The following is a 21,030-nucleotide window of genomic DNA, read 5'->3' on the forward strand; positions in this document are numbered from 1 at the left end:
CTAATAATTTTTTAATTTACATTAAATAGAAAACGGTGTTAATATTTTTCAAAGATGTGTAGAAAGATATTTTACGCTTACAATTTTAAACAGAATAATTAATTTTGCAAAATTTTACAATCAACTGAAGTTTTTGATCTTAGTCGTAAGTTCTTTTGTAATATGGGCCCCAGAAATTACATATTGCACCTTAAGACATTATGGAAAATATTGTCTGATGATGTGAAAGGCACATAATACAAGAATTAAAATTTAAGGAATGCAAAAATTAATGCATCTGTTTGATATTATTGAAACTCCATGTGCATGTATTGGACCTGTTGTGAAGGAAATGGACAAAATGATTTCTACTCTCTGCTATTTAATGTTCAAAAGCACTAAGCCATAACTCTATAATGATTTCAATGTACGATGAACCAACTGATAATTATATGTAAGTCCAGCATAGAGAACTATTATGGTGGAATATGTATAGTAGAGGTGGCTGATTTTACTTTTATGTATATATCTATAAAGAGTTTAACACATGCAAAGAACTTGGGGAAAGCACAGGACCTAGGAAATTCAACATCAGGGATCAATGTACTTTTAAATGTGAAAATAAATCCTATTGTTTGGAAGAGCTTAATTATCAATTACATTGATGGCAGTTTTTTTCAGCTAATGAAATGAAAATTCAAACAAGATCAATTAAGTTACGAAAAAGAGTAATAAAATAAATATATTCTTACTGGAAAAAAATATATATTAAGTTAATAATATTCAATGTATTAAAGATGTAAAAAAAAAAGTTATTGCACAGCAAACTGCTCTAAATAAAATTTAATTTTAATTTTAAAACATAAATAGACAGCTTTGCTACAACATAGATTACAAGTGTTTCTACAGCTTTTTGGATCAACATTACGTGTTTACACATAAATACCTCCCATCTATCTCATCACATCTGAAATTTAACACATCTGCTACTGAACTTGGAGGAGATGAAGTGGATAATTGATTCTCAACAGATGAATACAACAAAGCTTATGGAGTAAGAGTTTACAATGGATATATATATGTATATGTAATACAACCCCTCAACTTATGTTTAAAACTTTATATTGGATGCAGTTTAATTTTTAATTTTAAGAATGTGACTTGGTATGATAATAAATAATACCACAAAAAAACCCCTCTCTATCAAAGGGACAGAAAACAGTGACATCACACAATCTATTCTAATTAAAATTAGACTAGTAAATCTGCTATTCTACGACACCCTACAATCTGGACTGAAAAAGAATTTAGCAAAAAAAAAATAACCATGAGCCCCCCCCCCCCCAAAAAAAAAATCAATCCTGTATACTGTTGTGCATTGGAAACATCATTGTAAACACTGCAAAAAAAGAACTAGGTAATAAATAAACAAAGAGACTACAGTGTTGACTGATAAGTAACCAATACTCTTACATTATTGAAAAAGTTATATCAAGTACACACCACTGAATTATCATATGACTGTTACCAAAGTGTTCATGGTTCATACATTCTTTCACAAGGAAAAATATAAATCTGTTCCAACAATTTTTCGAAAAAATAATATTGCACCTTGTATACAAATTTTACAAAAACAAAAAATGCAATTTTTACAGCACTAAGTCTCAATCACATATTTACAATACAACCAAGTCTAGTGGACTGTATATGGTTAATGAATCTGCATATAATACCAAACCTAAATTCTCATACAATCTGCACTCAATAAATTGGAATGATCATGTGATTAATAAAAGAATTAAACCAGCTTTGATTAGGAAGAATCAGCTGGAACATACTCACATGTAGTACATTGTATCACCATTTCTCCATAATGAAGACTATCACATCAACTTCTAACATAATGATGCTTTAAGCACTTGACAACATTACAATGCAAAACAAAATCTCTCATCTAATACAAGTTAGACTTGATTTCTACTACAAAGGGACTATTTCTAATACTGTATAGCAGCAAGTCAAGCCATAGATTTTCCCATTTTTCTTCATGATTGGATGTATCAATTCTGAACCCTTCATTTAATGCTGATTATAGAAACAAGGTTGTAAGTGATTTAAATTCACAAAGATCCAAGTCTAATGGAGAAAAATTTAATTGCCTTGTCATTTGCCTACTATGCAGTAAAAACTGATATACATGTACTTAAAGATCACAGTTTTCCTCCTCTTTCTCTACCATTCACAACATTACCCCCGCCTCTTTTTCTGTTCCTCCTCATTTTCACCAGATCCTCCCCAAACACATCACCAGTCCGCAGGGCTGATATAAGTTCATCAAATTCACCTAGAATTAGAACAGCAAATTGTACATAAAAATTGCCAACTTTCAATCATATTCATATAATCTAGTCTAATCTTATTTCAAAAATCTTTCCTTTAAGCCAAGAAAGCTAAAAAGGCTACCGAGTGGATATATTTTCCAGACACAGTATGTATGCAAGTTTTAGAATAAAAGATGGAAAAAAACCCTGAAAGCCTGAACTTTTTTTTTAAAACTTGATTCATTTACAGCTGAAGCATGTATATATATAATATGTACTTATTTACAACTCAACCATGCATCCAATTACAGCTAAAAGCATGTACTCATTAATTCCTGAAGTGTTAAACACATTTATAGTTGAAGCCTGTGTCTTTTTACAACTGATGGGCTAAGTTTAAACCCATCTAAAGCATTTTTCAAATTACTGCTGAAGCTTATAGTCTTTAAAGCTCAAACCTGCTTGTTAAACTGAAAAAAATGCAAGTTTAAATGCCTAGTCCACAAACCATTGAATTTTTCAATCGCTCATGTAACCCCATGTGCCACTGAGCCTTGCCCCATGCCTAAGCATGAATTTACTACCTATCAAAAAAAAGACCATTGTTTTCATACTTGAAAATAATGTGGCAAATTAATAGTTATTGACTTTAATTTGATTCATCTACCGGTACATGTACAAATGCCTAGTTACCTTTGTTAGATAGTTCCTTCTTATCTCCCTTGGTGGCAGGACTAGAACTTCTCTTACTTCGTAATCTCTCACGTTCTCTCTTCAGCTGATATTAAATTTATAAAAAAATTAGCATAAAATTTTAACTTATTTCAAGAAACAAATTAAAGACAATATTCAATGCATGTACATGTACTATAATATTCATTTTTTTTTCCCCTTTTTTCACTCCCATATACAGCTGAATCTCAAACACCGATATCTCGAATACCATGGATATGTCAAAGTGATTTTTAAGTCTCAACCGCTTATTCCTTAAGTATATGTATTTTATCCTGGATATCTCAAATTCTCGGATATGTCGAAGTATTTTTTTGGTCCTATCTAGTTCGAGATAAAGAGGTTTGACTATAACTATGAGATAAATAAGCACCATACTGATTCTTCCAGTGCCTGTCTTTTCTCCTCCTCTTCCTTCTGTTTCTTAATCCGCTCGTTCTCTGCTTTAGCATCAGACATTGAAGTCAGGAAGGAGTCTAAAATACCAAAAAAGTCCTCAGGTTTGTACTGTGCTGGGTCCTCACCGAAGAATTCACATGCTGAATCAAACTGGGAGAGAGAAAACACAAGACAATTTTATACAAGTCTAATGAATGACATCAATATGAAAGTAAATTGTTCTACAGTATTAAATTGATGCTTTTAAAAACTATCTGCTTTAAAAACCAGTTTCTAACCTTCAATGCAATTATAGAAAGGTTACAAATAAAATTTTCTTTGTATACCTCTGTTTGTAACTTTTCTGTTTAAGAAGTGTACCTTTTTCTTGATTTCTCCCTTTGCTTCCTCCATCTCGGAGAAATTGTAGGATGCTAAATTGTGGAAATTTGTCATAACGGACACAAATTTTCTACTGTTCATCTCTCCAGCATTCTCGAAGAACTTCAGTTCCTAGAATTTATTCATGAACTTGTGAATCTTTTTTCAGAACCAGACAATACATTAAAACATACATGTAATTACAGCAGACACACTTATGATGAATTCATGCTAATAGCAAAGTGATTTTCATTTGCTAAGGTTTTAAAACATGTTGTAAACTTAACGGACATAACAAATTGCGTTTATAGCAAAGCAAAATTGGTTGTCCCTGGCACAACATTAAAAGCATGTTTTACTTACCAGTATATCTATTTCAGTTTATCTAACATTAAGTAAAATAAACCATACTGACTGACTAATGATGCCAAAAACAGTGAATTTAAAATCTAAGGGCAATCATCTTTGTGAAAAAGAGGTTTACCTTTTCAATGCTGTCAAGACCTGATTTAATGTCTCCAATATCTTTGTCTAACTCAGACATACTGAAATAACAAAAAAATTCACCATTAATGGGTATTCACCAAATCCCATATATATACGCACATGAATTCAAACCAGTGATAAAGATTAGTCCTTCACTGACCCTCACCTGACTTTTGCAGCCATTCGGACATTGGCCAGTTCGCTGTCAATTTTCAAGATACTTGGGAACTACAATAAATACAAAGCCATAAACTTCCAGAAAATTACCAAATATTGTGTGTTTATGCAGAATTTGATTCATGATTTTCATGCAAACAGTGTTTTAGTGTATTTGTTTCCTGTATGAATCAATTTACCTTAAAATGTGTATAGATTGTAACAAAACTTCACAATACTTTTCTCTCAGTAAGTTCGACATGATAATGACCTAACAAATCTTTTGTCCTTACCTTTTTCTCTATGAGGTCTACAAGATAGTGAAGTAAAGTGACATGTTTGCTGGTACTTGACTTTGTATCTATCAAATTTCCTAGACTACTGATTCTATAACCAGAGGCATTTCCCCGCTGACCCCTGTTCATGAAGTTTCCCAGAGCCAGAATTATCTCCAAGATCTGTCTCAGACTTCGGCTCCTCATCAGTTCAGTGGACGCACCTTTTATTGCTGTCAAATGACAATTAGGGGATATCATGATTAATCATATATTTTTTTTTAAATTTCAATTCAGAAAATTAATTAGCAGATAAACTAGGTTTTAAATCTTACCTTCAACTTTTGGTCTAATGTCTGACATTTTTTCTGGGAATTTCTTTTTGAAAAAGAGAGCACTAAGTCTTCCTTCATAATGATTAATCCTTCAAAAAATAAGACAAAAAATCACAGCAATAAGCTAGTGCATGTTAAAAGATTTCTTTTTTTTTCCAACATTAGCATACACAGAAATAGAAAAATACACATATTACTTGAATAAACAAAGTATAAATAATAGAAGTTTACTGCGTTGAATTGCATTACCTGCTGGCTTCATACAGGAATCGGTCAGCCCTGGCCATGTGATCTATCTCCTTACTGTACTCCAGTAACATCTGAGTCTCCTCTGAGGTTGGAACAAACTTAAGTAGCTGAAATATTTCAATATACCCTTCAGTAAAATTACTTATCCTGATATATGTTCAGGTTTTAGCATAAAATTCTGCTGTACAAGTTTTCACTTGCATTTTACAACTGAGTTTATATTCACCTCATAGGAAATACTGTAAAACACAGTTAAGTGAACACACTCATAATGAATTCACACTTCCAGTGATTTTCATTCTTTGTAGTTTTAAAATGTATTATGAACTTATCGGATATAGTGAATTACATTATTAATGAATCAAAATTGTTTGTCAGTGGCACCTTACTATAAGCATATTTTACTGAAAATGAGGGCACTTCAGTTATAATTACCTGCTCTAACATATCCTTTGGCAGATCCTCCCCACTGTCCATGGTCAATATGGCTGATATCACCTCCTCATTAGTCATCTTGAGTTTGGACAGCAGGATTGTACAGTTCTGAGCTCTGCGGCCATCGATAACTGACAGTTCCTTCATAGCCTTAGATTTATTGGAGCCCTCCCCATCTTCTCCCTCATGATTCTGTTGTTTCTGATATGCTGAGAAAGTCCTTTCAAAATCCTCCAGGTCTATTTGCTTGTATAGCTATCAATATAGTAATTTACCTACTGTCACTGTGGATCATACTGACAACTGGATTTTAAAAGTCTCCAACTGAAGGGGAGAAAACTCTTAGTTGGACAGTAATTACCATATTTTAATATCTTGTAAATGACTGAATATTGCAAAATTCTTACTTTTCCAGGATCAAGTCTAGACCACACTGTGCCAGCAAGTTTTGCCTGAAGAAAAATTGTTTATATTTTCTTCTTTAAATAAAAATTAATGACTTTTTTTATTCTCAGTATCTCATTAAGAGACCACATAAACTGTAAATTGTAAAGAATGTGATTCTCACCTCTGAAAGTTTAGACCAGTTGAGGGATTTCATGGGATTTTTAGGACGAGGTATATTTGAGAATTTCTGAGTGGTGCTACCACCTATTGGAGGAGGTGGAGGGGCACCTGCAAGAAATGGTCATTCTTTATAAGTCAACATTTTATACAAATTTAATGTTTATTCTTATTTGATATAGTAATCTCCATTTATGTGTAATACATGTATTGTAAAAGATGCTATACGATACAATTCTGCTTATATGACTGAACATACAAAGATTTGAAATTTTCCCTCATAGCAGGCAGAGTAGGGTGAGATTATTTTCCTTATTAAATTTAACATTGTTTAAGGGTAAAATTTTGGTGTCCTTTGTGTTGGTAGTGGACCAAAATGAGGTGATAGAGATTTACCTGGAGCAGGTGGTGGCGGGGGAGGAGGTGGTGCCCCAATAGGGGGTGGAGGTGGAGGTACACTTGGTCTGATCACAGAAGAATTGACACCACTGAGCTCTATCAGTGAGGGAGTGGACAGGCCAACCTTTGCGTCATCAGGTAGGCTGCCTGTCTGGACTAGATGTGTCAACTTCTGTCTCTCTCCACGCTCACTGCAAAGCTGAAAATACCACACAAAAAAGACAGATCATTTGCCTCTTATTTTCTCAAATTAAACTAGTGGGTATTGTTTTTTTAACAAAAAAACACATGTTTCCCCTTCTTTACCAACATTAACGAGTGCAAATATATGATCAGGGTCTAAAATAATAATGCAATGCATCTCAACTCAAATTCTGTGTACAAAATTTCAAGTCTTCATGTCAAACGGATCTCAAGTAATGGTCTGGTCATGTTTTTCTTAATTTGACCTTGAAGAAAGTGGTCAAGGTCAAATATTTTGATGCAGTGCATTTAGTCTCAATGTTGTCTTTCCTAGTTCCAAGTTTGAAATCCTAATGTCAAAAAGTTCTCAAGTTATGATCTAGACTATATTTTCCTGTAAACGATTGATCTTGACTTTATTAATAGGTCAAGGTGAAAAAATGTTGCCATTCACCCTTCCTCTATACCACCTCTCCATGTTCCAAGTTTGAAGTCTTAATGTCAGGGTTCTCAAGTTATGGTCTAGTCATGTTTTTTTCTATTTGACCTTGAAGAAAGGGGTCAAGGTCAAAATTTTGAAGTGTTGCATCTTGTAACAATGTCTTCTTTCTATGTTACAAGTTTGAAGTCCTAATATCAAAGGGTACTCAAGCTAAGGCCTGGACTCTATTTTGATGTAAAAGATTGACCTTGACATTATAATAATTGGATCAAGGTCAAAAATTTTGGTGGCATGCATCCTTCCTTCATACCACTTCTGCATGTTCCATGTCTGAAGTCTTTATAACAAAGGATTCTTAAGTAATGGTCTAATCAAGTTTTTTCTCTATTTGACCTTGAGGAAGAAAAGAGGTCAAGGTCAAAAATTTTGGTGTGTTGCATCTTGTATCAATGTCTTCTTTCTATGTTACAAGTTTGAAGTCCTAATATCAAAGGGTACTCAAGCTATGGCTTGGACTCTATTTTGATGTAAAAGATTGACCTTGACCTTATAATTGATTCAAGGTCAAAAATTTTGGTGGCATGCATCCCTCCTTTATACCACCTCTGCATGTTCCAAGTTTGAAGTCTTAATGTCAAAAGGTTTTCAAGTTATGGTCAGATCATGTTTTTTCCCTATTTGACCTTGAAGGCAGAAAGGGGTCAAGGTCAAAATTCTAATGCAGTGCATTTTGTCTCAAGGTCTTCTTCCTATGTTACAAGTTTGAAGTCCTAATATCAAAGGGATCTCAAGTTATGGGCTAAACTCTATTTTGATGTAAAAGATTGACCTTGACCTTATAAATAGGTCAAGATCAAAAATGTTGGTGGCGTGCACTCCTTCTCAATATCATCTATCTATGTTCCAAGTTTGAAGTCTTAATGTCAAAGGGTATTAAAGTTACGGCCTGGACAAAATTTGGATGAAGAAGAAGAAGAAGAAGAAGAAGAAAATCGACAAAAACAATATGTCTCCCCTGGAAGGGGAGACATAAATCTATTTAAACATACATTTATTAAGAAATAGTCAATTTTGCCATCTAACATTCTACAATATTGCATTTAACACCTACATACCTGGGAAGACAGATTTTGGATTTGTTGACTTAGTTCATTTATTTGCTGTTTTAATTCATTTTGAGTTGCCATCTCTTGATCCAATTTAGCTTTCATTCTGGTAACTGTTTCTGCAAGTTCATCCTGAAGAACACAAAACCCCCAAAAATTAATTAAAAAATTAGGTTTGAGCCAGATGAGGAATATACAGTAAATGAGCAGGTCCCTACCTTTTCCTGTTCCTTTATTTCACAATCTCTCTCTTTCTTGGCTACTTTGCTCTGTAGATCTTCTTGACTCCTCTCCATCTCTCTCAGCTTTTGTTGCAAGCTTTTAATGTCCTCACCACTTGTCATTCTATGAATTAAAATATACAACATTTGAGAGTTCAACAACTTTCTTGGAAATATAAATGTCCGATTGATTACATCATTCTGATATATTTTTATTGACTTAACTTGTAAATTCAATTAATTTCCTTCAGAATTACAGAATTTTCAATTTTTCAAGTTAAAGCACTAACTGTCTGATCATCTGTTTGACATTCATTTCTACTGGAGCACAGTCAGGATCCTGACCATTTTTCTGCTGTAGCGCTACCTGCTGGACAAGTCTGTCAGTCAAGTTCCACATCCCAGCAATATGGCTATCATTACCAACTAAGGGCAGACAATTCATACATTTCAGTCTTTCAAAAATAAAGCATGACAAAAAATATTGTTTGTGATTTAAATGTTGTTGAATCTCAATAAAACATATTTCAAAAATTTAAGAATAATCTTGCTTCACAAAATTGAAAATCTTTCAAAAACTTCAACATTTTGGGAGAAGTAAGTCAGGCCTGCCACTCACATGGCATGAGGAGTAGATGCTGTAGTATGGACATGAGATGCTGGTAACTGCTAGTCATGGTTAGTTTCTTCCTCAGTAGATCAAACATTGAATAAGCACTCTTAGTGTCTACATGGACCTAAATTCAAAACATGACAAAATGTTCACTAAAATAATCATTCCCATGAAATCTATCAAGGTATGAGTTTTACAGCTAAAAAAGGTTTGCCTGAGCTAAATAAATAACTTGCTGCTAGTTTACAAAGTCATTGCATATTATCTGTTAAAATGATTTTTTTTTTTTAAATGAACACTTACATTTTCAAATCTCTTTGAAATCTCTCTTTCATCTTCATTCCTTTTCATCTCAAAGAAATCCAAATGTCTGAAAAATAAAGCAGCAAAGGTTCTGTCTGTGTCTTCCTACATGTGACTTACATTTCCTTTATAAGTCTGTATCAGTGAACACATGTATTATTTTTACCTATCTAAGGTGGCATTTTCATGCTGTTTTCTCATTTTATCAATCACTGGCTGAATACCTAACATGAGAAACTCATAGCGGAGATGTAAGCGAAACTCAAGATGTTCCTATAAAATGAAGAGGATACAATTCATCATTCCTTTTTTTCAAAACTCTGTAATCTGTTTTAAAATTTAGCAAAAAAATATCACAGACTATTTAGAACTATCTTATAATAGTGCCATCAACTTATCTTTATATCATATTTCTAGAATGTTAGAGTTTGGCAGTTTTTACAAATTCCACACTATTAATTGCACCAAAACATAGCAAATATACATTGCACAAAATCTGTACCCATACAGTATTTGTTACTAAATAAAATCACTAATCCTTGGTATAGGTGGTCAGTGGCCACACTAGAACTCACCTTTCCCGGTCCGTATCTAAGGGCAGCATTGATGAACGACATTATGGCAGTTTTCAAGTTGACCTCCTCCTTGTAAATTCCCGTACTTCTGTCCAAGTCATTGATCAAGGTCTATAATGCATAGCAACTAGTCAGTCATTTATTGCAATTCATATCAAATTAAAAGCTGAATATTAAAAATCTTTCCATCTTGAGGACAAAAGCAACACCTATACTATTTTAACTCTAACAGTAACTGATTTCAGTATAACTTAAGCAAACAGTTGTTTTTGAATCTGGTCTATATCATTCCCTCAAGAGTTTCCTTTCTTTTACTGAAAATTTACCTGGAATCTGGTCCTTTCTGCAGCAAACTTCTGGTAATGCAGCATGGCTTCCAGTACCTTCTTGTGACCTCCAGGAACAAGGCACATGGCACCAAGAATTTCCAGGACTGCTACCTTTGTCCTAATATTCTCTGTTGCTAAGCTTTGAGCAATGATATTGATGCAGTTTGGATGAGCAAGCACATGAGCTCTGCCTTGCTGTTCGTAAAAAAAATAATACACATTTAAACAAAGAAGTATCCAAGTAAAATATAATATGTAAATTAGAGGTGTCTTTTTCTAACTTGAGATTGGTAATTTTGAATTTGAATTTTCTTCGTGGGGGTCAATGTTCGTGGGCAAGCAAAATTTTGCTTGTTCGTGGGGACACAATTTCATGGGTTACTCGTTTATATGGTGGTTCCATGAATCAGTATGTTTACAAAATAAGCGTTCATGGGGATGTTAATTCCTGGGTAGGGGTGACCCACGAAATCCACAAACATTTGTCCCCCACGAACAATGATAATTCCATAGTATATTCTAAAAATCAAACAATTCTTACCGAGTTGTTCATGAGAGCTTTAAGACAGCCTATAACAGAGGTATGGATAGAGCTTTGACACGTTTTGTAATCCATACTCTCCAGAAACTTCAGCAGGCTCTGTAGACCCTCTTGTTCAATGAACCGTGTAACAAAGCTGTAGAATATATGACAGTATGATAAAAGTGTATAAGCATATCAAGGTTGCTTGAGATTTTTGAGAACATGTTCATCAAGTCTCGCTTATCTTAATAGTTCTCAATCTTAATTACATTAACTCATTTGATTTATTCTATTTTAATGCAAAAAAATATATACAATGGAATTGGGCAAAAGTACTGAAAACTTAATCTGCCCTCTCCTTTAACTCATGTTCACAGAAAGAAAAATACTAGTGACAAAATTAAAAAAAATATATTCTCAAATAAACTTGAATTTGATGTAAAATTTCAGATACAAATTCATTAACATACCTCATTGGTTGTGTACGAAGGGCTGTCTTTAAGTTGTCCACTGTTTTTGTTCTCAGCTCTTCTTCTTCAGTGTTGTAACTTAGGAAAACCTATTATACAAAGTTTTATTCCATTTTTTAATGCATGCCTTCATTGCCTTGCATGAATAATACCATAAAATTAGCAATTTATCAATTTTAATATCACAAAATGAATTGTCCTGTGTGTTCTTTTAACATCTTCATGGATTTATGAAAACACCTTTCAATCATCCATACTATTATTAATTTTTTTTGAAAAGAGTTATTTCCCATGAAATCTGCTACATACCATTAGTATTTACAGTACTTGGAACAAATTCTTATGGAATCATAGTAAGAAAGCATTTTTCAATACACATGAATGCAGGTCAATAATATGGGCATTTACAAGCTGCAATAATGAAGCCATCTCTTTTTTTTTTATTATTTCACCAAAAAAAAAAAAAAAAAAAAAAATTGGAGACGGCTACATTATTGCATTATTAGGTATTTACGTGTCATTTGCAATGAAAATTTAACTTACGGATGACAGATTATTCAGCCTCTCTATGTAATAGTCTGGCCAGTGGTCTCCCCTGTCCTACAAAACCAACAATAACATGTCTATAGACTAGTATAAAGAATGTGAAGGCATTCATTCCTAGAATATTCAATGTGAATTTCTTTTTCTTTCTTTCTTTCCCTTTGTTTTTTCTTAAAATATCATCCAAAGAATTGGATCCATATCCATAATAGCTTAGAATTATTTGTGTATTTTTGTTAATACAGTATATTCAGAATTTAGTGCAGTTGTATATATTGCACTACCTGACTCATGAATAAGTGCACTCTGTGTTTATATATATTAGGTTAACATCAATGTTTATTTTAATAGAGTTCATAAATAAGTGCACCAATGACTGCGTAAAAGATGCCAAAATATGAATCCAGCTGGAATAAGTATACAAACAGAATATTATATCACAAATTCAAAACTGTTTCTCTTTTTGCATGTTTTATGCTCTGTGTGTAAAAAAAAGACAGCAAAGTCTCATATAAATCTAAATTTCAAACTATATTTGATGAAGTTTCTGTCATCTTTATTCCAACACCAGACTCACTATTACATGTGTATTTACCTGTACATGTATATCCATACACCATGCCTATTTGTTTAATATTATTATGAACTCTTAATTTCATGAAATTTAATTCACTAATTCTCTCAAGAATGTACTTTTTTATGTAAATAATATTATGTTCTATGGTTATCTTTACCTGGATCTTGCTACAATAAAGCTGCCATTTTTTCTCTGGTGGAAGATTAAACAAAGCATCTCTATGTGGCTTGTCCACATCCAACTCTTCCTGCAATGTGGATGTGACAAAAATTTGACAAAAATTTTAAGAATCTATTTGGATCTTCAACATTTTATTTTTTTAATGCATGTCCTCTCCCTTATTTACATAAAATATGTCAGTCTCTTCTGAATGGATTTCAGACTCCTTGATCAATTAATGCATCAAATGATTAAATGCTTGTAAATGGTCAATTTAAACTCTTCAGATCTGATCCTTTGAACATTCACTAATGTGAATTGAAGAGTTACTCCACACTTTTAAATCACATGTTGATTTTATGCAAAATTATTCAATTACCACAATTTCTGCAAATTTTTCATCAATTTCTTTTTCGTCACTTGGCATGGGCACCTCCACCTCCATGGCCTTGAGGGGCGTGTCCCCGTCGATGCCATATGTTATTTCTGGTGGTCTCCCTCCAAAACACCAACAAACGCTTTTCTTTGGTGCTGGCATTGTGGCTGACACTGGTTAATTCACCATAGGACACACTGTAATCAATAAAACAGGATAACATTAAACAGAGAGCTCATAATGACAAAACACAAAGTCTGCACTCTGTACAACACTCGCTCTCTGTCAATAAAAAAACTTGCAATGCTGATCCTAATAATATAACAATATAAACTGGTCTACTCATTAAACAAAGGGATGTGTACTCACTACAGGTCATCGTCATGGGTGAAAAATTATTCATCAGATGCTTCCTTTTTAAAATACTATAGTGATTGAAATAATACAATAAGTACACTATATCTTTTCCACATTCATAGTTAATGATCTAGATATAAATCTGGTTTTTAATTATCGAGTTTTTATATCAAATGAATTACATTCTATGAAAACTGTTCAAGTTCTCATCAGTTTTTAACAGTAGCTATATGATTTTTGTGTGTGTGTGTTTTTTTTTAAATGTTCATGACACAGGATTTATATTCTGTTCATTCTGAAATATTTATAATCAGACAGCTTTTTAATTGTTCAATGAGACCTTTAACCCTGACAGAAGGCTATTTTTCTTCCTCCACAATCACAACATTGTTTTTGTTATATGTAGCAGACCCCACAACTCTCGGTTTTCAGCAAAGAATTCAGAATAAGAGCAATGTTCATTGTACATACAATGTCTATAAAATTCACAGTGGATTAACTTTAATGACTGTTTTTAAAATAAACTTTGCCTGAGACTCAGACAGTTTCTCATGATATGATATTGTGATCAGGTGAAAGCTCTTTGTGGAAGAGGTATCCATTTACTTTTAGGTGCAAAAACATTTTTTTTATCATAATTATAAACTGTCAAAGATCCTGAACTGATATATGGTTATGAACTCTCTCATTATATTTTTCTTCTTATTTTCATCCATTGTGACACCTGTTTTAAAATGTGTGCTCTGTATCACGCTTTTTATCCTATTTCACCAACAAAAAGAAATAAAGACAAAAATCTATACTGACGATGTCCAAATAATTAAATTTTGAAGAAAAACTACCATTATAAAAGACAGCTATTTCAATTTTATACAAATTTTTCATAAATGTTGAGAAAAAAAAAAAAAATCCTGAATCATGAAAAAAAAAATTACAGTTAGTAATTTTTAATTATCAAAGAATATACAAAAATAGATGTATAACTATATATATTTATGTTTCTTACCAGTATAAATAATAAACTTCCTGAAAGCCGAGATACAATGAATCAGCCGAGAGCATCCTTTTAGGATTTTAATAAAGCTGTATGAGCTCTTGTAAAACCAGTTACTTATCTGAATCATATCATCATTTATTTCAACAGAGCATGATAGGATCTACAAAGGTTATCCTTAAAATATAGATAAAATTAGATAAAAACCGATAAATTAAACTTACTTACATTCAGTCACCTGCAGGAATTAAGACCTTAGATCTAACTTATCAACTGAGGGGAGCATAAAAAATGAATTTCCGCTTGTTATGAGAAGCACCTGAACACAATTGGTCATTATTTTATGGTCCTGATTTTTTATGTCTGCAGAGTTTTCCATATAATCTAACAAGTCCATCCATCACAAATTAATCAATTATATACACTAGTGGTCAAGAAGTTCTGCCACGCTTAATTAGATTCCGTGAACCATAAGGAACAAACAAGAAATTAACAATATCCAAATGTATCTAGAAAGTTTTACTCAATGCACATTGAACACCTTAGCATATACTTAATTATATATCTACGTTTTTACGGCCACTGACAGAAGGCGATCAGCTGTTTTCCTGCATTGCCTGTCACGATGCCCTTAGCCTTCATCAGATAAAATCCTTTATATATACATTTTGCTGTTTTAAAAAAAGCACTTCGAAGTTGAATACCCCCTTTATCTCAGTTAGAAATACACATATATATATAAAAACTCTTTGTGGAAATTTGACTCATGAAAAAAAAAAAGAAAGACAAAAACCAATACTTGTGGTCTAAAGAAAAATTGTCTGACATCAATAAAGTACATCCTGAGTTTAAAGAGGGACGTACTCTACTGCTGTTAAAATTAATTTGCCCCACAAAGTTCACAATGCCGTAGGATTGGACTATAATTCTAATTATTTTATACTTGAGAAGGATCAAATTATATTATTTCCTGCTTCCCCTCCTGGGCAAAAAAAAGCAGGGGGTCCCTTTTTATCTGTGTCACTGTGTGTAGATGTGTTATGTATAGACTGGTGCAAAACTGTAAAAAGATATGTTCTAAGTGGCAGTCTTCTTTAGTCATAGTAATTTTTTTTCTTCACATGATTAAAGTGTGTGTCTAAATGTATCATTAAAATTTATTACATCAGTTACTTAATATGATAACAGCTGCATGAAAAAAAAGAAGGCCGGCCCCCAGACACATATCCATACATACAACATAATGTAATTCACAAAAGTGTGCTTTGAGAATTCATAGTAAACAAAGAATAAGTTACAGTAAAGGTCAATTTTGGCCCTTTATTTGACAAAATCAAAACAAAGTAATAAATATTTGATTCATTACAAACAACGATCACAAGAGATGGGGTGATAAATTACATTTATTACAATTTGTAAGTACAAACTGCTTTAAAAAGCAAAGTGGACAGGTTGAACTATTTTACACATTCTTGCATTGTTATTAGATAATTTTGTAAGAAAATCACTGACAGACTAGATTTGTTTCTATGATTTCCAAACTGAAAAGTAGTTGAATTTGATTAAAAAAAAAAAAAAAACTCATGAGACTTCAGGAAATAACAAAATTATTCTAATTTATCACCCCACCTCTTCTGGCCTCTGTATATGTTTTTGACTGCGAAAGAATGGAATTTTGAACTTGTCCAATTCTTGGCCACTCATAGACTTTTTCATGTGGTGGCATTAAAAATCAATCCAAAAAATAAATAAATAAATATAAATAAAAAAATATAATTGCAGGTATTTTTCAATTATGGCCTGTTGCTTAGTTAAGAGATTGAGATCCCCCCCCCCCAAAAAAAAACAAATAGGACAACAAGGACCATTAACCTTGACCTTGTTTTTTGTAAATTTTGGTATTATAATTACTAATTTTCTTTATGAAAGGAGTTTTCTTTTAGAAAACATTTTTCTACACTTACTTAAATGAAAATCCAAAAACTTTATTAATTAAAAGGTATATTACTTCCCAATATCAGCTCATTTTTTTTCCTTTGATATCTTATTGTCAAAAATTTTATTGGGAATGTTTGAGGATTCTAGCCAAAGAAACTTGAACTAAAAATATAATCCTTTTACAGGTACATGTATTAGATGCATGAAATATATATATCATAAATATAAGAGTCGACCTGTCTGGACAAACAATTATGAGCTAACCGTACGTCAATCATCATTTGTCATGCAGGTCCAGAGGTGTTAGAACACAATCATGTCTAACATGACCATCACAGACGCCCCCCAAAAAACATGTTGATTTAATGACTCCATAGTGCAGTCATTCTAAGTATGCATATAATCTGTGTCGTATTTTAATGAGTAATGTAATCAAACACCATTGGTGATTATCAAAGTATTACTAAACGCATGATTCTGACAAAATGAAGCAATATTCACATGAATTTATATTCACAGGAATTTGAAAGAAAAATTATGGAATTATCAAAAAAACTTGATTGTATATGAATCATTAATATACGTCAGAAACAAATAAAATATACGTTTGTGATGAAAATTACTTACATTGCCAGATCATAATTGTTCACAATTTTCCATTAATAATTCCCACAATTTACCAAAAAACTAAGAAAAATCCAGCACAAAAATCACCACTTAATGATAAGGACCCTCCACATACTATCCTCCTGACCCAATTCCAGTCAGCTGGTTCAGAGCTGTCAGTTGCACACACCTGTAAAAAAGGTTGAAAATCTCCCTCCACCTGGTGTAAATATCACACCTGCGATGACCCCGACCCTAATTGGGCCACCTCATAAATCAATCAGCCAATACACAAATACCAATGCTCATCCTAGGTGGAAATATACAACAGGTAACCCTCTAATCTGGTTTAAGCTCCACTAATGGTTATATATGACCCAGAAGATTTTTCCCCTCTTTCTCTCTTCTTCCTACTGCTGTCAATGAAATACCTGTGTTCTTAACCTAGATAATTACTATTTTAACACACCTTGTGGTCAAGAATAATTATCTATGACACAGCATCATTTTGTTATAAAGCATAAACAAATATATGTGCAAAAAAATATTTTTTCAAAAATTTAAGAATATTTTTGTTATACCTACTGCAAATATACCATAAATCTTATCAATAATTCAATGTTTCAACTTTGTTAAATCTTTTAAAATTATACAAAAATTATAAGGAAAGTTATTTTATAATAAATCATAGGTAGCATAATTTGTAAATGTATCATATAATTATCATAGCATTGATTACAAGTCAAAGAATTTTTTTATTTACCTTTAAGACAGGAGCAGAGGGTTAACAATGAACGTTCACTCCAACACAAGGCAACAATGAACAGTCAGATATTAAGAACTTATCATTTTCAGTAATTGGATCTGTCAAAACTCCATAACCAATCCATGATGTAATTATGATTTACATTATGTTAGTGCAGACAAGTAACTCAATACCCTTCTCAGCTGAAAAGAATTTCGATTTCTGGTCACATACACACTGAGCAAGTCAATTGGTTATAGTTTTTGTTCCTCAGTCCAGAAAACAAAAAAACCAGAGGAAGGTGACAGGTGTCAGAATGGGTGTAGTGTGGGGATTAATTACAAAACAGTCCTCTACTTCTTTCAACTGAATCACTCGGCCCTTGCCGAGCGGAGCAGCAGGGAAATAAACAACATTAACCAAACTACTTATCTATCCCCAGACACAACCCTGGGTATACATAAACTACCTGGCCTAAATCTTAAGTTTCCCTTTTAAAAGTTAATGGGCTTTGATGATTTAATTGTGTTGCTGTGAACCATATAGTAAAAGCATGTCTTTTTTTTTTTTTTTTTTTTTTTTTTGGCGTTGAGAAGATTAAAAAAGGTTTGTGTGTGATTGTAAGTGTTTTAGGTGAAAATTTAAATGTCAAAATGTTTGCATAACCTATCCTTAGGACATGCCATCTGTATATTTATGTATCTCTGAAATGATAAATAAAATTTTGAATGGAAGAAAAATACCCGTTGGGACTTCATATTTATGTCCAATTTCCATGCAAAGATAATTCACTTATCCATTCAACTTACTTGATTTCAATTTTTAAAAAAATATTTTCTTTTAACAGACAACAGTTAATTTGCTACAATATTTGGCCAGCACATTCAGTTTGAAAGGAAATACTTCCTGTAATTTAAATGCACTCCGACAATGACAAAATATTTTACCTCAGAATTTTATATCTAATGAATTTCATGTAAAAGTAAACTTCCTTCAAGGCAACATTCTGTTCTCCTTTTCTTCCCCTTCTTGAGAAGTTTGTTAATAATACGATATAATCAATAAATGATTAAAATGATTAATCTTACCCCAGTGAGAAATAGCCCCAAAATTATTTGAGCAGAAATCAAATTTTCCTGTTTACCTTCAAACAACACTCAGAACACTTAATCCAGAAATACTTCATCAAGTGCAAAAATTAACCTATTTGTTTGCTTGCTAACAATTCAATTACATGCAAATTGACTCTTATGATGAAAAAAATTATGATTCCTGAAAAAAATAACGAGTAACATTTCTTTTTGATTGACAAAACACTTCCCATATAATTTCACTTTTTCATGAACATCAAAGTTAAGCATCTGAAGGGTTAAACGCAGGGTTCTGTCCAAACTCCTTCTCAACTATTACATGAAATGGTCTAATGGTTCATTAAAGACAATACCTGTTTCTTATTTAGAACAAGCATAGTAACAGATGGTTTATTAAGTCTTGTTCAATACATCTACAACACTCCAGCCAGACCTCAGACTTTGTTTAGGAGTGTTCTGCTTTAGATCTAAAAATGGACTTCAGATCTGCTGATCAATTATTGATGTTACAGAAGTGCTCAATAAGTCTCTTTCTTCTTTGCAATAGATCCATTGTTTTTAAGAAATTTCCAACTGATATTCATACATTTATGGTTTACAGTTTCTTGAAGATTCTAAAATAATATAATGAAATTGCAGGATTTAGTAGAAAGATCCTATTCCCACCATCAATTTATAATACCAATGGCAAATCCACTAGAGTGGAAAAATTGTGATATATATCTTTCCTAAAATAAATTAATTATTGACAAGTGAACCATAATATTGACCCCCCTTGCTGTCACAATTAAAAAAAAACACCTGCTAGTGCTGGTAATGGTTTGCTATAACAGATACAATGTCTCTTTTAATTCCATCTAAAATACATTTCAGTAAATATTGATTTTTCAGGAGAAATTTTTAGTGTCTGAAAATTTAAAGTCATTGACAATTGTGATTTCCTGGATTAAAAACCAGATACATCACTGAAAAATTGAAAATTCATTATTGATTTTTCTTGGTTCCAAAATGTTAATCAGTTATTGGTGTTCAATATGAAATTGGACAAACCTGCACAGGAAAAATTTTAACTTCCACCTCTCCACACACACGCCTGATAATTAAAAAGATTATGTTCAGATTAAAAATGAGAAGATAATGATTTCAATCCACAGGTAGATCTAACCAAGAAGCCAGGGGCCTTGTGACCTAATACCCTAGGAACAGTACCATCACGTATCTGACTAGTATCTGGGAATTTCCTTAATAACTGAGCTCTGTTTAATTGGCCTGAAAGGAACCTTGTGCTCGACCAAACTCTGTTTCCACACCATGCTGCCCCTGGACAAACATTGTATGATTAAGAGATAAATCAATACATTTCAACATAAATTATGTTCCAAGTTCGAGGGCGGCCTGATACACACACACAGAGATGAAAATAGCATAGTACTCATTGGTTTTTATTTACTTTCCTCATTTGTTTGGACACAAAAGAAGTTACCTGAATTAAAATTCAAGGGCTGAGATTTTAGTTTTTATCAATGGTGCAACAATGGGTATTTAAAATTAATGCGTTTTTGGAATTTAATCTTCTTCCTTTAAACTACTGTGACATAATATAAGAATGCAATACGAATATAAGGGGGGGATGAAAGCTGAATAAAAAAATATTTTATTTTGCAAACTGGTATTATAAATGAAATAGATTTTCTATAAACAGATAAAGAACCGCACAATATACGTGATATTGTCGAGCAAATCTATTTATGCACGCTCATATGTAGTATACTTGTAGTCTCATTGTAGCAAATGCAAAATAATGCATACTTACGCATTTTCCTTTATGTTAGAATTTTAAAGCATTTTAGGCCTTGCTTTGTATTGAAAGACTCCAATTACATTGAAAACAATAACATGTGGACCGCTGGCAAGTTTCCCACCATTTGTCAAACTAAATGCACCCAGGTATAATAAACCCAAGAACAAAATATGTGGGGAGTATCTTTCCGGTGGAGAAATACACAAGAAGAGTGAGTTTGTGCAGTTTTCAAAGTGTCACAAAAAATAACAATTGTAATTTAGAAATTTATTGTTAATTTTCTTCTTTTTTTTTTAATATGTGGTACATTTTAAAAAAATATGTGACAAAAAAAAGTAATTGCAATATAATTCAATATACAGATCTAATCTGGATTTATATTGTATGC

The 21,030-nt window shown here is 32.4% G+C and overlaps 1 protein-coding gene across 2 annotated transcripts; it reads right to left on the reverse strand.

Moving 5' to 3' along the window:
* Window positions 1-1,320: 1,320 nt before the first annotated feature.
* On the reverse strand, window positions 1,321-20,789 carry LOC133182979 (disheveled-associated activator of morphogenesis 1-like). Of its 2 annotated transcripts, none has more exons than XM_061317884.1 (27): window positions 20,655-20,789; window positions 13,114-13,307; window positions 12,733-12,822; window positions 11,999-12,055; window positions 11,456-11,544; window positions 11,004-11,139; window positions 10,460-10,657; window positions 10,134-10,244; window positions 9,725-9,831; window positions 9,559-9,625; window positions 9,262-9,379; window positions 8,933-9,068; window positions 8,640-8,766; window positions 8,431-8,553; window positions 6,688-6,889; window positions 6,296-6,402; window positions 6,135-6,179; window positions 5,728-5,982; window positions 5,293-5,399; window positions 5,044-5,132; window positions 4,727-4,941; window positions 4,444-4,505; window positions 4,276-4,336; window positions 3,792-3,923; window positions 3,411-3,581; window positions 2,994-3,078; window positions 1,321-2,323 (listed from the first exon to the last, which is right to left on the reverse strand). In XM_061317884.1, the coding sequence occupies exons 2-27, from the start codon at window positions 13,270-13,272 to the stop codon at window positions 2,190-2,192; spliced, it is 3,183 nt and encodes a 1,060-aa protein (XP_061173868.1). In that variant the 5' UTR covers window positions 13,273-13,307; window positions 20,655-20,789; the 3' UTR covers window positions 1,321-2,189. The 2 variants fall into 2 exon arrangements, with proteins under 2 accessions (XP_061173868.1, XP_061173869.1); XM_061317885.1 differs by lacking the exon at window positions 20,655-20,789 and adding an exon at window positions 14,690-14,904.
* Window positions 20,790-21,030: the final 241 nt, after the last annotated feature.

This window comes from Saccostrea echinata, unplaced genomic scaffold (genome assembly GCF_033153115.1).
Source record: "Saccostrea echinata isolate AGI-Se365-2 ecotype Australia unplaced genomic scaffold, CSIRO_AGI_Sech_v1 ptg000009l, whole genome shotgun sequence".
NCBI lineage: Eukaryota > Metazoa > Mollusca > Bivalvia > Ostreida > Ostreidae > Saccostrea > Saccostrea echinata.